The sequence below is a fragment of the Lissotriton vulgaris genome, chromosome 2_1 (assembly GCF_964263255.1).
Source record: "Lissotriton vulgaris chromosome 2_1, aLisVul1.2, whole genome shotgun sequence".
Taxonomy (NCBI): Eukaryota; Metazoa; Chordata; class Amphibia; order Caudata; family Salamandridae; genus Lissotriton; species Lissotriton vulgaris.
The window spans coordinates 1544748313-1544764070 of NC_141687.1; the positions used below are offsets into that span (position 1 = coordinate 1544748313).

At 47.3% G+C, this 15758-nt stretch overlaps 1 protein-coding gene across 1 annotated transcript in view; it reads right to left on the bottom strand.

The window, feature by feature from the left end:
• Positions 1-3698: 3698 nt before the first annotated feature.
• CEP70 (centrosomal protein 70) overlaps positions 3699-15758 on the bottom strand; it is a 541458-nt gene continuing 529398 nt past the window's right edge. Inside the window, exon 19 of the mRNA XM_086957416.1 lies at positions 3699-3920. Within this exon, the coding sequence (XP_086813542.1) occupies positions 3859-3920 (62 nt within the window). The 3' untranslated portion in view covers positions 3699-3858. The remainder of the gene's footprint in view (positions 3921-15758) is intronic.

The following is a 15758-nucleotide window of genomic DNA, read 5'->3' on the forward strand; positions in this document are numbered from 1 at the left end:
CAGCAGACAACTCTGTGCGCCTCTGCAAGGTGGCACTAGTTCCCTTTGAGTGGATGGGGGGGGGGGGGGTCTCAGGTTCCTTGAAGGTTGTGCTAAGTCCATCCTTGCTTGTAGACAGTGTGCTTTTGAAATGACCTGGAGAGTTCCCCATGGAGGGAGGTGGAATCCAGGCTCATTTGGAGATGCTGGGTCTGCCTGAGTGGATCTGTATGACCACTCGGTCAATGGCAGCCAGTAGGGGTAAACAAGCGGAAACAAAGGCCCAGGTGCCTGCCAGGAAGAGAAGGGACAGGGGGCATGGTAATCCAGCCCCAGTTGTTCCCACGGTCCACGATGAAGCAGAACCTGAGGGGGATGCTCTGGAACCTACAGGCGAACAGGTAGCCGAACTGGGAGACCAGCCTGAGCTGACCCATTGGCAGCAGGAAGGAGGTCCCTCCAGGGAGGAGTTCTGCAAGGAGCAGATAGAATGCCCTTCTTTCAGCGGTATGCAGCAACAGGCTGCAGACCAGGCGACAATTTGAAGAGTCCAAGACTCATCTAATTTACTGGGAAGATGGACCCCCTCAGACACACGACAAACCTCACACATTTCAAAAAACACCTAAAAACTTACCTATTTAGGCAAGCCTTGTAGACCATCTGCTTTTATTCTAGCTGACTTCTGAATCCTCTCTCGCGTCAGGACAGTCTTGACTAACAGTGCGCGTTACAAGCAACAATATAACATAACATAACATAACATTACTCTATAGTGAGCCTAAGGTCGCTGAGCCCGGTGCAGTCCGTGTGCTGGTGGTACCCGAGCGCTTCAGGAACTTCCTACTGGGTCTGGCTCATGCCGTGCCTCTCGCAAGACATTTGGGGTGCCACAAGAACTTTCAGAAGCTTGCCACCCACTTTTTCTGGCCCCAAAAGAGGAAGCACGTCAGTGCACACAGCAGGATTTGCCAGGCAAGTGACAAGAGTAAAGGGAAGTGTAAGGCTCCCCACCCCCCAACCCTTTCCCGTGGTGAGCACCCCTTTTGAGCGGGTGGGCATTGATATTGTGGGGCCACTGGAACCCAAGACAGCCTTAGGCAACAAATTAATTTTGGTCTTGGTGGACCATGCCACCAGGTAACCAGAAGCTGTCCCTCTCCGGATAATCACAGCCCCGTGGTGGGCCGTGCATTGATGGGGATCTTTTCCTATGTGGGGTTCCCCAGAGAGGTACCAACTTCATTGCAAAGTACATGAAGTCTTTTTGGGAGGAGTGTGGGGTAACTTACAAGTTCACCACTCCTTACCATCCTCAAGAGAATGGGTAGGTTGAGAGATTCAACCGAACCCTGAAAGGCATGATAATGGGCCTTGCGGAGCCCATGAGACAGAAGTGGGACGTCTTTTTGCCATGCCCGATGATTGCCTACAGGGAGGTACCTCAGAAGTACTTAGGGTTCAGTCCCTTTGAACTCCTGTACTGTCACCCTATGAGAGGATCTCCGAGTCTGGTAAAGGAGGGTTGGGAAAAGTCCCCTGGTAAGACCCCCTAGGATGTGTTCAGCTATATGCTTGCCTTCCGCAACCAGACTCAACGCTTCAGAAAACTAGCTCAGGCGAACCTGGAAGCTTGCTAGGAAGAAATGAAAAGATGGTACGACCAGAATGCCACTCTAGTCAAATTTCAACCAGGGCAAAAGGTGTGGGTGATGGCCTTGCACGCTCCAAGACATGTGGACTGGGCCATATGAGGTGGTGGAGCGCAAGAGCCATGTAACCTATCTGGTTGACTTGCTGTCTCCCAGGAACCCTTTGAGGTTCTTACATGTGAACCACTTGAATCCACACTTTGAGAGGTCAGATATGACAGGGCTCCTTGCTACAGATGATGGGATGGAGGAGGAAAGTGACACTTATCCTGACCTCCCGTCAGTAGAGGAGCAGGATGGGTCAGTGGATGGGGTGAACCTCTCGCCTACCCTGACCTAAGAACAGCGGAGGGACTGTCGCCATGTGTTGGGTGAGTTCATCTCCTTAACACCAGGAGTCACCGATTGGTGTATCCATGATGTGGATACTGGGGACTGTCTGCCTGTGAAACAGAAACAGACATTTTACAGAGTAGCTGACAAGGTCAGGGCTAGCATCAAGGAAAAGGTTTCCAAGATGTTGGCGCTACGGAATTGAGCCCTCCAGCAGCCCCTGGGCTAGCCCCGTGGTCTTAGTATCAAAAGCTGCTGCACCCAGTGCTTCTCCAGAACTCCGGTTTGGTGTGGACTACCATGGGCTCAATGCGGTCACCAAGACTGACGCACACCCCATCCCCAGAGCTGGTGAGCTCGTGGATCAGATTGTTATTGTGATTGCTTATCCATGATTGGCGTATTTGTCTTACCGGTAGGTCCCTGGTTAAAGTGCACGAAGTGTGCCAGAGCTGATCATTCAAACGCTACTAGTGGGCCTGCAGCACCGATTGTGCCACCCACTTGAGTAGCCTCAAAGAGATGTTTCAGGCCTTCCAACACAGTGCCTGTGCGCAGTTTGCTAACTGCCATGTTGACCACACCAGTGTACCCACTTGCAAGGCCTGACCCTTCCCTTTTCTTACACATTGGACTCCCCTATGGTAGGCCCATGGTACACTCCTGGGCAGGGTGCAGTGTATGTGAAAGGTAGGACACGTGCTAGTGTGGGTATCATGTCCTGATAGTGAAATGCTGCCAATGTCGTTTTTCACTATTGAGGGGCTATCTTGCCCATAGGACAGAATGGGGAATGCTGTGTAACATGTTTACCTGCATATCTTCCCATAGGAGCGAGATGGAAAATTGGAGTCTGGTATCCCTGAACTCAGAATTTAATAACATCTTTTAGTAAAGATGTTTTTTAAATACTGTGTTTTAAAATAGCACTTTTAGAAAGTGGCTATTTTCTTGTTCAACTTTCTGTGTGCCTCTGCCTGTTTGTGGATTCACTGGTTTGAGAGTGATAGGGGTTGGTGTGGTTCCAGGAGTCTGGGTGAGTCAGAACTAGGCTGAATAGACCTGTCTGCATTTGGAGTGGTGGGAGAAGTAGCACCTGGGCCTGAATAGGTCTGTGCCTGCCTTCCCCAATGCTGGCTCCACCTCCTGTTAAAGACATTCTACTGAGTATCTGTATGTTGGACTTTTGTCATTTTGGTCCTGTTTAGTTTAGATAAAGATATTTTATTTTTCTAAACTGGTGTGGTGTTTTCACAGTGTTCCTGTGAGTGCTGGTACAAATACTTTACACATTGCCTTTGGGATAAGCCTGTCTGCTCGTGCCAAACTACCAAGGGGGTGAGCAGGGGTTATCTAAAGTGTGTATTCCCCTTACCCTGACTAGAACCAAGGATCCCTATTTGGTCAAAAGTACCTACCTCTGCCAACTAGAGACCCCCATTTCTAACAACTGTCATGATAGAAAAGGACCAGCAGAGGTCAGTAAAATACCAGAATAGCTTTCTGCTTAAGGACTTTTTTAAATATTTCTAGCAATTGCCTCTATTTAACTGTCTGGATAGAAAACTACCAACACAGGTCAGTAAAATACCCGAGTTGCCTTACCCAGGTTAATGTGCTTCATAGCTAAAACCTTATAAGATCCCAAGGGGCAATTATTGCATTGCAACTGCTTGTTATGGATATGTTTAGAGCACCTTTCATTCTTTGGACATGTTCGACTCTGACACAGCATTTTACAAAATTAGTTTTAATTAAAACGACATACAAACATAGAGTATGGAGCACTAAAATATTTCACATAAACCCTCATAATAAGTTATAAAGTACTGCAAACTATGTGTGGCACAGATTCCAAAAGCACTGCTGTGAAAAAGAAAAAGAATCCATATCTTCACGTGGCTAGCACTTTAAGCTTCTGAACTGCTGGTAATATATCATCCAGATTAGTGATCTCTATAAGTGAAGAGAAGAAAATATGATAATCAAATATTACATGTTCATTGTGCAGAAGACAAGAAATATGACCAGACTACAGCATAAATCACATATTTAGAGGCATTTATAATTCTTTAACAAGATGTTTAATATTTTATATGTTTAAATACTACCATACACAACTATAATTACGAGAGACTAAAACAAAAAGACAAAACCTTGCTTCAAATATAAAGTTACTTGAAAATGGTATGTATGTGCATTAAGCTTTGCGAAACAAAATAAAAAAGCTTTTCAGTGGTAGGTTACAATGGGGAAAGGAAATATGTGGCATATATGTGTCTGGATTATTACTCTTTTTTTTCACCTTAACACGCTATGAAACCAAAGGACTCCCAATGCTTTGCAAATTACAAAGGATTTTTGAGAAAGAAAAGTATAAACGTTCATCAGTTCTTAACATAAATAATATTTGTTAGCAAATAATGATTTTGACTTGATTGTGAGCATGGGAGACCACCATTCTAATGATGCTCTGCTTTCAGAGTAAAATAGTTTGGGCAAATCCTACAATGAAAATAATACTGCATGCACATCCATTGTGTAATAATAGTCCTGGCCCCCATTATATACTCTGTAAAAAATTGTTGTTCAGAGATTTACATTTTTGATTTGTGTTTTTGTATCATTAGAGAGGTATTTTAGCTTGGGTTTGCTGGTGGAGTAGGGCCACCCTGGAAGGAGTGCCTGCCATATTGAGTGCTCGGCAATTGAACTGCGGACTATCTGGAAAGTGCTGACACTGTAGACAAGCTGGCTGCCCCTGCTGGAAGGGAGGAAGCAGTGTGTCGAAAGGCCGCATTTGTGGAGAGCTTGTGTCCTCGGCGACAGGGGCCCCCCCACAGATTTGCATGGGGCAGTGGACACTTGTGTGCATTGTTTCCTAGACGGCCCTGGTGGGGTACCTACTACTGCACATACTGCACTGCCGGAGTATGCTGGGGTCTCTGCAGAGTCCTGTTCTGGGGAACGTTGAGGCTGTCCCAGGCACTAGCTGTGACATGCTTATGGAGTAGGACCCGGGGGTTGTGAGACAGACTTTGCCGAGCGGTAACACGCCTGATTCTCCGCCTGCTCCAACTACATGAGGAGGGGACGCACCGGTGGCCTCCCATGGTCTGCCCGACGGTGATGGGCCACAATAGAGGGAAGCATCAGGACGCTGGGCCCAGCGCGGACCTCGCAATGGCACATGTGGACCTTAGTAGAGTATCGCAGTTGCACAGCTGCATCCCGCCTACAGCTGAGACGAAGCCTATGGACAAACTAGACCTTATTGTGCAGGAGGTCAGGGACTCGAGAAGAGCCATTGAACAACAAATCTGAGCTCTCACGACGGGTCTCACGCTACTCAAAGCGGACCGGGCTAAACTGTCGGACAAGGTGAAAGATAATACCATGGCGCTGGCAGATCTCTCCCCGAAGCAGGCTCAGACCACGACCCACGTGCAGCAACCACAGAGGCAAGTTAAAACCCTGCTGGACCAGGTGGAAGACACGGAAGGAAGGACAAGACGGAACAACGTCCGCATCATTGGTCTGCCGGAGCGTAGTGAGGGACGGGACCAGGCTACATATATGGAACAGTGGTTCCGCGTCCACGTTACCCTGGAGGGTCTCTCCACCCAATACTGTGTGGAGCGTGTGCACAGGATACCCACCAGTCAGCCCAAACCGGGTGCCCCACCGCGTCCCCTCATTGTCCGGCTGTTAAATTATAGGGACAGGGACACACTACTGCACAAAGCACCGGAGATGAGCCAGATACACTTTGAGAATGCATGGATCTCACTGTACCCGGACTACACACTTCTGGTACAGCGACAGCACTCCTCTTTCATGGCCGTCAAGAGGAAATGGAGAGACCTAAACCTCAAATATGCCCTTCTCTTCCCAGCCCGTTTGAAGGTCATCTATGACCGCAAGACTCATTTCTTTGAAAGCACAGAAGATGCCGAAGAGTGGCTGGAAGTAATGGACCCCGCAGAGACCGGTGATAACGCCTCCCAAAGTACTCAACACTGCTCCAATCGTGCGGACCGGCCTGGCGCCGCCGAAGTAGACGTCTACGTGGGGACTCCAGACAGCCTAATACAACCTTTCGGCAACAACAGGGCAAGGAGAAGGCACTACTGGCGGCCGCTACTTTTCGACAGCCTGCGCTTGTAGAAGACTCAGCCTCTTCCGAGGAAGATCTGAACAAATCGGGCTCCAAGGGTAGCGTGGCTCTGTTTTCCACTGTAACCCCTCAAACGGCGGATGGACTGTTTGGCTGACAACAGTACGGTGCCACCACTTACGAACTAGACCTGAGCGCTGATGTGATATTCTTTTGGTTTTGCGGTAAACTACATGTATGGTGAAGCGTTATGGAATGTTTTTATAATTTCTTGAGCCCGGGTTTCGTGAGGTTCGGAACTCGATGTCATAATGGAGCGTGACCCGTGCTCTGTGGACGGCGTTGGCGATGTCCCCCAATCTGCGAATGCTGTTGTGGTTCAGGGTATAGTTCTGCTTACTGCGCTTTGTTTTGTGGTCCGGTATAGTTCTACGACCAGACCGAGTATTGGGGGTTTTCAGGAGGGTGAACGGTCCTATTTCTTTACTAGTCCCGCGTGGGCTGGTCACTGTCACACAGGTGTCTTGGTCTGACTACAGGACCAATAAAACCTATCAACGCATACACTTAGTCAGTTTAACATTGTAACGTGGAACGTTAGGGGACTGTGCTCCATACATAAACGCCATAGGATACACGCCCAATTACTAGGGAGAAAGGCGCAAATAGTATATTTGCAAGAATCCCACATGCTGAATCAGGAGGCGATAAAGCTTCGGAAGAAATGGAGGGTGCAGGTTTTCACCACTAGCTACTCGGGGTATGCACGGGGAGTCACTATTTGGATTCGGCACGGGTGCCCTTCACGCCACTGGAACACCAAAGAGAAAAGAAAGGGCGCTATATATTTGTACGCGGATCCCTTGATGGCCAAATGGTAGTGCTGGGCAGCATGTATGCACCAAATACTGACCAAGAACATTTCTTTACCACCCTGAACCTAGCACTGGCAGGATGGGAAGCACATCCCTGGATTATAGGAGGAGACTGCAACACGATCATGGACATTTCCTTAGATAGGTCCCATCCTCCCCTGAACGGTACAGGGCTACTGGTTGGGCCCTGTGTGATGTGTGAAGGATGCGACATCCGACACACAGAGAATACTCGTTTTACTCCCCGGTTCACATGTTGCATACCAGAATAGATACAATTTACTGCTCGAACAACATCGCAATGCAGGTAACACACACTAAATACCTAGCAAAAACCTTTCGGATCACAAACCACTTGAGCTAAAGATCACATGGGGCAGAGTACCTACCCCAGTGCCAACATGGAGACTATGGCCACAATTGTGAGAGGACACAGTGTTCCGTGCTGCTATAGTTGACACTATCTCCCATTACTTTTCCTGAAAATAGCCATTCAGCTTCTAGCGGTTTAATTGAATGGGCCACCTTTAATGCGGTAATACGCAGAAGGGCCATCAGCACGACTGTAGGGGCTAGGCAGGAGGTTAATAAATCCCTGATCGACACGGAACACAAGATGGATCGCCTAGAACAGAAGGCAGCGCGAGATAAGGGGAAGCAGGGGTTCCTTCAAGAAGTCCGCATACAACATGCGGAATTGTTAGAGTCCCTTCGAACTATAGATTACCAGCGACACACATAGAGAACACATACGGAAGCGGACAAATCAGGGGCGCTGTTGGGGAAAATATTGAAGGATGACCCTCGGCCGCGGTGATTAGGGAGGTCACTACCTTGGAGGGTGGTACAGCACATACACAAAATGACATCAACGCAGCCTTCTACCATTACTATGCCACGCTTTATAGCAAGCCTACAGTTAGTATGGGCACACAAATTGATGACTTCTTACACACCCTACGTGCCCACAACCACCACCTGCTGCCTAAAAGGAACTTTCAGGCCCGAACTAAAGTGGAGATAAAACTGGCGATCAAAGGGCTACCCCGCAATAAAACCCTGGCCTGGACGGGTTGCCAGCAGAATTTTATGACACTTTCAGGGATTCCCTCCTGCCCCACTTGGAACTCCTGTACAACACGGCATTGGAGAAAGGAGAATTGCCACTCACTACAGAACAAGCGTTGACAGTCACACTCCCGAAACCGGGTAGGGACCCCACCGACATGGCAGGCTACTGTCCATTGTCGCTTCCGACAACGGAATATAAAATCCTTAGTAAGATTCTGACAAATATAATACACATAGATCAAACAGGTTTTTTGCCGGCCCGTAGCACGTCTTTGAACTCCAGGAGATTGTATTACCTGTTGTCGGCTGCCCCACCAACCTACACACATGCCCCCATGGCTCGCGTCCGTACTGAAGGCCATATCTCAGCTGCATACCCGATATTCCTCTGGACGAAGTTGGTGAAACCGGGCATCCCTGACATGCACCAGGAGTCAGAGACTCAAAATCGACGTCAACAAAAGTCGGCAAAAAGTGACTGGAGGTACGGCTCTCTCCGGATCTGCGCAGGCTGGCGCGGAAAAAGAAAGTACTGACGTCAGCACGTGGGGGCGGCCTTTAAGTAGCTAGCGCAACGTCATCCCGGCAACCACGACGTCAACGACACGACCATTGCCATCTTTCGACGCGCAGGGGTACTGCTGACGAAAAACTTTCCGGATCCAGTCTGATGCCTGGGGGTAATTCTAAGGTAAGGAATCTATAACTAACCTATGTTTCTTTCTGATGTCATTCTTGTGCTACTCACATTTGTTGCAATGTTCATAAGTCAAGGATTGTCAGAGTTATGTAACAGGCGAAAAAAGACACTTAATCCTGCTTCATATTCTGTACAAGAAACTTGCCCCAGAGATGCCCAGTGTTCCTATCAAGGCACATATTCTTACGGGTGGTGACACTATGAGCAAAATTGGAACAAAGTTTGGAGCTTTTACTTTCGACCCTGTGAACTTCGTAAAAGGATTTGCTGAGACAGAAGAAGAATGCAACTTTAAAGACGTAGAAAAATACCATGTGCGTGTGAGGAAAACGAGTTCTGACTGTTACACATTTGATGATCTTCGGTACAGTGAGTTCAAGAGATCAGTCCCGCTAAGTGACCTTCCACAAACGTCACTCTGTGCATGGACACATTAAAAGAGCGTTCTACTTGATCAGAAGATGTGTAAATGTTTTGGATCATGCATATGTAGAGAAATATCCGTGTGAATTTGGTTTGGAAAATCACAATTTCTAAAGCACAGCACTTACACGTACATGTACTTGCAAAACCTGTGCTACAAAAAGATGTCCCTGTTGATATGCTCTTCTCAAATGTTCAACATTCTGCAAATGTACCATGAGCCATTGCCGAAACAAATAAAGAGAACTATTAAAATGTGTCTAAAACAGGAGAGATAAACATTTTATTCTGTGCTCCTGCAGACGGGGAATCTCAGACTGCTCGCTCCCAAAGGGAGCAAGCAGAAAAAGCTGCTCCCTCCAGGTGGGAGCATAGCCAGCTCCTGCTGTACCCGGGCTGGGTGCACTGGGTGAGCCGGCGGGCCAAAGGGGCCCTGGTGCTTCCCATACAGCCCCCAACAATGTGTGATGTGGACACCGGAGCACCCACATACGGCACATGGGGATCAGGTCACTGGGCCCATAAAGACTTGGGGAGGACAGCAGCACACCACTACCTGTTAATTAAAAAAAAGAAGAAAAAAAGGCCCTGGGGAAGGGGGTACCCCATCTCCTATATGAAAAGAATATATAGCGCCGAGGGATGGGTTTCCGGAGGCCCTAAGGGGCTCAGGGCAACCCCTTAATAAAAAAAAAAGTACAGGCCCAGGGGATGGGTCCGCAGGTCCTTCAAAGGCACAGAGGGAGGGAGGCTGTGTGTCCTTCTCCCCTTAATAAAAATAACATACAAGTGTCCCGGGTGGGCACCGGGACACCCAAAATACATACATAAAAAAACAAATAATAAATAAGTCACAGGAGGCACTTATTTATTACTCACAGCTCTTTGTAGGAGCAACCCATAATTCCCTTAAGATTTTAATACACTATAGTCCTGATTACGATGTGGTCGGAAAGCCTCTGACCGCTGGTCAGAGGCTTTCTGACTGACATGGTAGGTTTAAAGTCCGACCGCCGTAATATGAGGAGGGCGGCCAGAGTTCAAACCATCAGGGGAATCAGACGCGGATCCGACAGGCAGTCAGAAAGCCTTCATAATCCCGAAAAAAGACAGCATTTCCGCCGTCAAGTTATGATGTTAGTTTCCGACAGCCAATCAATGTCGGCCTTTCCGACATGGATTGGCTTCCGGAAACCAACTTTTGGGGTCCATAGCAGGGCCCCCTTTTCTCTTGGTCCTCTGCATTTGGCCATGGGCCTGCATCATGTAGTGCAGGGATGTTTTAAAACTTACATTTTTCAAGCTCGTGCTGCGGCTAGTTTCAGCCAGTTGCACAAGCTCCCACTGAAAATGGAAGTTTGTGACCCTACAATGTGTGGTTGCATCCTAATTACACAGTTGAAATCACCGACCTATGGTCGGGCGATTCCTTCCATGAAACCGTGTCGGTCGGAGGCAAATCTGACCAACATCGTAATGAGGGCCTAACTGTTTATGCTTGTGGTTTCCATAGAAGGGTTAGCGGCACAACCAATCATTTTATTAAAGTTGTGGGGGGGGCTGCAGGAAGTGAAGCTGTCCCAACCCCCAACAAACTTTTTTTTTTAAAGTAAATCTCCTTGGCCATTAAATCCATGATCCCAGGAATAATTACCATATTTTTAGAAGCATTTCTAGCTGGAGCTCCATGACTGTCAGCTGAAGTGCAAAGCCTTCTTGTGGCTGTTTTTATGATTGCATTAGGTGGGCTGAAAAATTATAACAGACTCAGCTGTTGGCTTTATTATTAAAAAATATATGTCTGTGAACATTTCTTTTAACATTGTTTAGCCCCCAAAATGAAATCATAGAAACAATGTTAAAAGAAAGACACAAAGACATGTTGATTTGTTTTAATAAAAACTTTATCAATCATTGGTATAGTAATCACTATTAATACACATTGTATAAATTACTGAAATATACATTTGATAAAAAATATTGGTGATTTTGGGAGAAAGAGGATAGATCTACTATATATATATATATATGTATATATATATATATATATATATATATATATATATATATATTACCTACTGGCGGTAGCCAGTAGGTAGTTATAGTTAGGACCTAGTTTCTATAGGAAATCCGCAACATTCTATTGGGAATAACTTTGGCGCCGGTTGATGAATCTCCGCGAATTTCTCTAAGAAGATGGCTCGCTACGCTCCGCTCCTTCCCTGAAAATCTCGGGAAGATTCGTCAAGCGGGGGCCGAGAAAAAAGGGGGGTCGCAAAACGTGTTTTCCCCATGTTAATTTCCATAGGACTTTTAGACACGGCTACAGCCCGAACCGCTGAACGGAATTACACCAAATTTGGGAAAATGGTAGGGTCTGGTACGCAGATCACGCTTTTGTTTAAATGGTGTAAATCCCTCCAGTAGTTGCTGAGAAAATTAAAGTTGAAATCAATTATATATCTATGAGCGCACACGGGTGCGCGCACCGTGCGAGCACCTTGCCGTGCACGAGCTTCATGCTGATTGGCTGCCACTGTCTGTCAACACTCTAAAACAGAAATTGTTGGCAGCCATCTTGTGCCTCGGTAGACTGAGGCACAGGAAAGCAGAAAAACCAAGGTGTAGAACTCGAAAAGGGGGCAGGGTAGAAGCACCCTGACCCCCTAGGCCTGCTCAGGGGGTCCCACAGGGACCCCCAAGGCAAAAAAAAAACATTTTTTTTTTAAATCGCGGGGTGCGCGCACCCCATGATTGTCCCAAAAAAAAATATTTTTTTTTGCCTTGGGGGTCACTTACCTCCCTTTTATCATCCTCAAATCCCCTTTACTCACCATCTTTCCATTTCTTTTACCTTCATTCCCCTTACCCTACTCTATGTATCTCTCTTTGTCCCTTACTCTCCTTCCTTATGTCCATCCTCACCCCCCTTCTGTCACTCCTCCTCCTTTACTTTCTTTTCCATACTGCTCTTCCCATAATTTTTAATTTCCCTTAACTCACTACCCTACCTTTAGACACCTTGGGGCAGATTTATAAGCCCCTTACACCTGTTTTGCGCCGCCGTTGCGTCACATTTGTGACGCAGCGGTGGTGCAAAAGATGCGCCATGGTGTGGGCTATTTACAACGTGACGCATCTGGTTCCATCATGGCCCGCCTGTTCTTCAGATCGTCAGCGCAGGCGCAAAATCAGCACCGCGCAGGCGTGCCGGGCGGGCCATTACGGAACCACTCCGTCACCAGCGCAGCCCACCCGAGGGCTATGACGGAGCGGTTCCGTCATAAGCGTGGGAGGGGTTAAAGGATTGTTGTACATCAAACAGCTGTCCATTGTATATCAAGAGAGAAACCATGCACACATTCAAACACAATTGTACAACACACGGTATAGTTAGGAATTAGCATTTACAAAACCTTTGAAATTCACTGAAAAAACCATAGGTTTTAAACACGTTATAGTTAGGAAGTTGCATTCAAAAAACCTATGAAATTCACTGAAAAAAACATAGGTTTTAAACACGTTATAGTTAGGAAGTAGCCTTTACAAAACCTATGAAATTCACTGAAAAAAACATAGGTTTGGCACATGTTATAGTTAGCTGGATATTTTACTCATATAAAACCAATGAAATTCCCCCGTTATAGTTACTTCAGCTAACTATAACTCGCGCCCCCGCAATGCTCTGCTGATGACTTCACATATTACATCACTCATGACATGGTCAGTGACATCACTCATGACATCACTGATGACATCTCAAATGACATCACTGATGACATCATCCTTGTGGAAGAGTGGCAGACCTTCACTCACCCTAATATAACCTTTATTACACACACTTAAAAATAGAAAATAAAATTTTCAATACAATAGCCATACCAATGCCACTTAGAACACACCTATTTAGTAATTTGAAGATCTATATACACAACCAGTTATTCATCAAAAGACATATACAGTCACTCATATATTATATACAGTCACTCATATATGTATTCAGTCATCATATGTTCTTATACACTGATACATCCTGATCATCCTGTTACACACCGACACTCAACCATAGAGTTACTCAACCATAACTTATATGTACTAGTTTAAAACATATGTACTTACTCAGAAATACACTAATAAAACAGTTATTCATTCACTTAGACAGTCATATATACACTCATACAGAAAAAAACCAAATAACCTATATACCTACTCACCACACACACACACACTCACTCACCCATACAGTCCAGCATATATGCTGCCTACAACACATACAAACAGTAAGTCACTCATTCATTCACCGCTCAGAGATTGAGGTCTGCCAATTCCAATCTGACCCCCTAGAATCCTGTGAATACCTTGGTGTTAATGTGAGAACACCAAATAATCAAAGCTGCAACTTGCATGCATTCTACCACCCACGTCAAGTCAAGTCAAGTCATAGGATTTGTATAGCGCACTACGTACCCAGAGGGTTTCAAGGCGCTTAGGAGGGGGAGGAGGATTATTTGTCAAATATCCACGTTTTAAGTTGTTTTCTGAACGCTAGGTGGTTCTGGGTAAGGCGAAGGTAAGCGGGGAGTGAGTTCCATGTTTTAGCAGCCAGGTATGAAAAGGATCTGCCTCCCATGGTGGTCTTGTTGATGCGAGGAACAGTGGCGAGGGCTTGGTTGGAAGAACGTAGTTGGCGGGAGGGGGTGTAGAAGGACAGTCGTGAGTTGAGGCAATCTGGTCCGATGTCGTAGAGTGATTTGTGTGCGTGGGTAAGCAGTCGGAAAGTGATCCTCTTATTGACGGGTAGCCAGTGGAGGTCTTTAAGGTGACCAGAGATGTGTTCGTTGCGTGGGAGGTCTAATATGAGCCTGGCTGAGGCGTTTTGGATTCGTTGGAGTTTCTTCTGGAGTTTTGCGGTAGTACCCGCGTAGAGGGTGTTTCCGTAGTCCAGTCGGCTCGTGACCAGAGCGTGGGTGACTGTTTTCCTTGTATCGGAGGGGATCCAGCGAAAAGTTTTTCTGAGCATGCGAAGAATGTTGAAGCAGGAAGAGGATACGGCGCTGACTTGTCTGTTCATTGAGAGTGAGGAATCCAGGATGACGCCTAGGTTCCGTGCGTGGTCTGTCGGGATGGGTGCTTTTCCGAGGGCTTCCGGCCACCAGGAGTCGTCCCATGCAGAGGGGGATGTACCTAAGATGAGGACTTCTGTTTTGTCTGAGTTCAGTTTCAGACGGCTTTGTTTCATCCATTCGGCAACTTCTTTCATTCCTTCGTGTAGGTTAGTTTTGGCGGTGCAGGGGTCATTGGTGAGAGAAAGGATCAGTTGAGTGTCGTCCGCGTAAGAGATGATGTTGAGGTTGTGTTGGCGTGCGATGGCCGCGAGGGGGCTCATGTATACGTTGAAGAGGGTGGGACTGAGTGAGGATCCTTGTGGTACGCCGCAGATGACTTCAGAGGCCTCGGACTTGAATGGAGGAAGGCGGACTCTCTGGGTTCTTCCGGTGAGGAACGAGGTGATCCATTCAAGAGCTTTTCCTTGGATTCCGATGTTATAGAGGCGTTGTAAAAGGGTGTTGTGGCAGACTGTGTCAAAGGCTGCGGAGAGGTCGAGGAGGATGAGGGCGACTGTGTCCCCATTGTCTAGTAGAGTTCGAATGTCGTCTGTTGCTGCGATGAGGGCGGTCTCAGTGCTGTGTTTTGCTCGGAATCCAGATTGTGAGGGGTCGAGGGATTTGTTGGCTTCGAGGAAGGCGGCAAGCTGGTTGTTGACAGCTTTCTCGATGACTTTGGCCGGGAATGGGAGAAGCGAGATGGGGCGGTAATTTTTGAGTTCGGTGGGGTCCGCTGTTGGTTTTTTCAGAAGGGCGGTGAGTTCAGCGTGTTTCCAGTCTTCCGGGAAGGTGGCGGAGTTGAAGGAGCAGTTGATGACGTCTCTGAGGTGCGGAGCTATGACGGAGTCTGCTTTGTTGAAGATGTGGTGAGGGCATGGGTCTGTGGGGGATCCTGAGTGGATTGAATTCATCAGGCGGATGGTGTCCTCAGTGGAGGTTGGGTTCCAGTCGTTGAGAATGTTCACGGGGGGAAGATGATCAGCAAATGGTAGGGTGGGTTGATTTCCGGGTTGGTTGTCAAAGCTGTTGTGGATGTCTGCAATCTTGTTGTGGAAAAATGATGCTAGGGAGTCGCAGAGGGTTTGGGAGGGAGTGATGTCGTTGGAGTTGGCCGAGGGATTGGAAAATTCCTCGACGATGTTGAAAAGTTCCTTGCTGTTGTGGGCGTTGTTGTCAAGTCGATCCTTGAATGCTGTTTTCTTGGCTTTTCGGATCAGTTGGTGGTGAGTGCGGGTGGCGTTTTTGAAGGCGTCCTTGGTGCTGGTGGTTGGGTCTTTTTTCCAGGCCTTTTCAAGGGAGCGGCAGAGTTTCTTGGATTTCTTGAGATCATCGTTGAACCATGAGGCCTTCTTGCTGCCAGGTTTGCTTTGCCGTTTTTTCAGTGGTGCTAAGGTGTCGGCGGTGTCGGATAACCATAGGGTGAGGTTGGTGGCGGCTTCGTTAGCGTTAGAAGAGGGGGCTGGGGAGTTTCGATGGAGCGATGCGGAGATTTGGTCCGTGGTG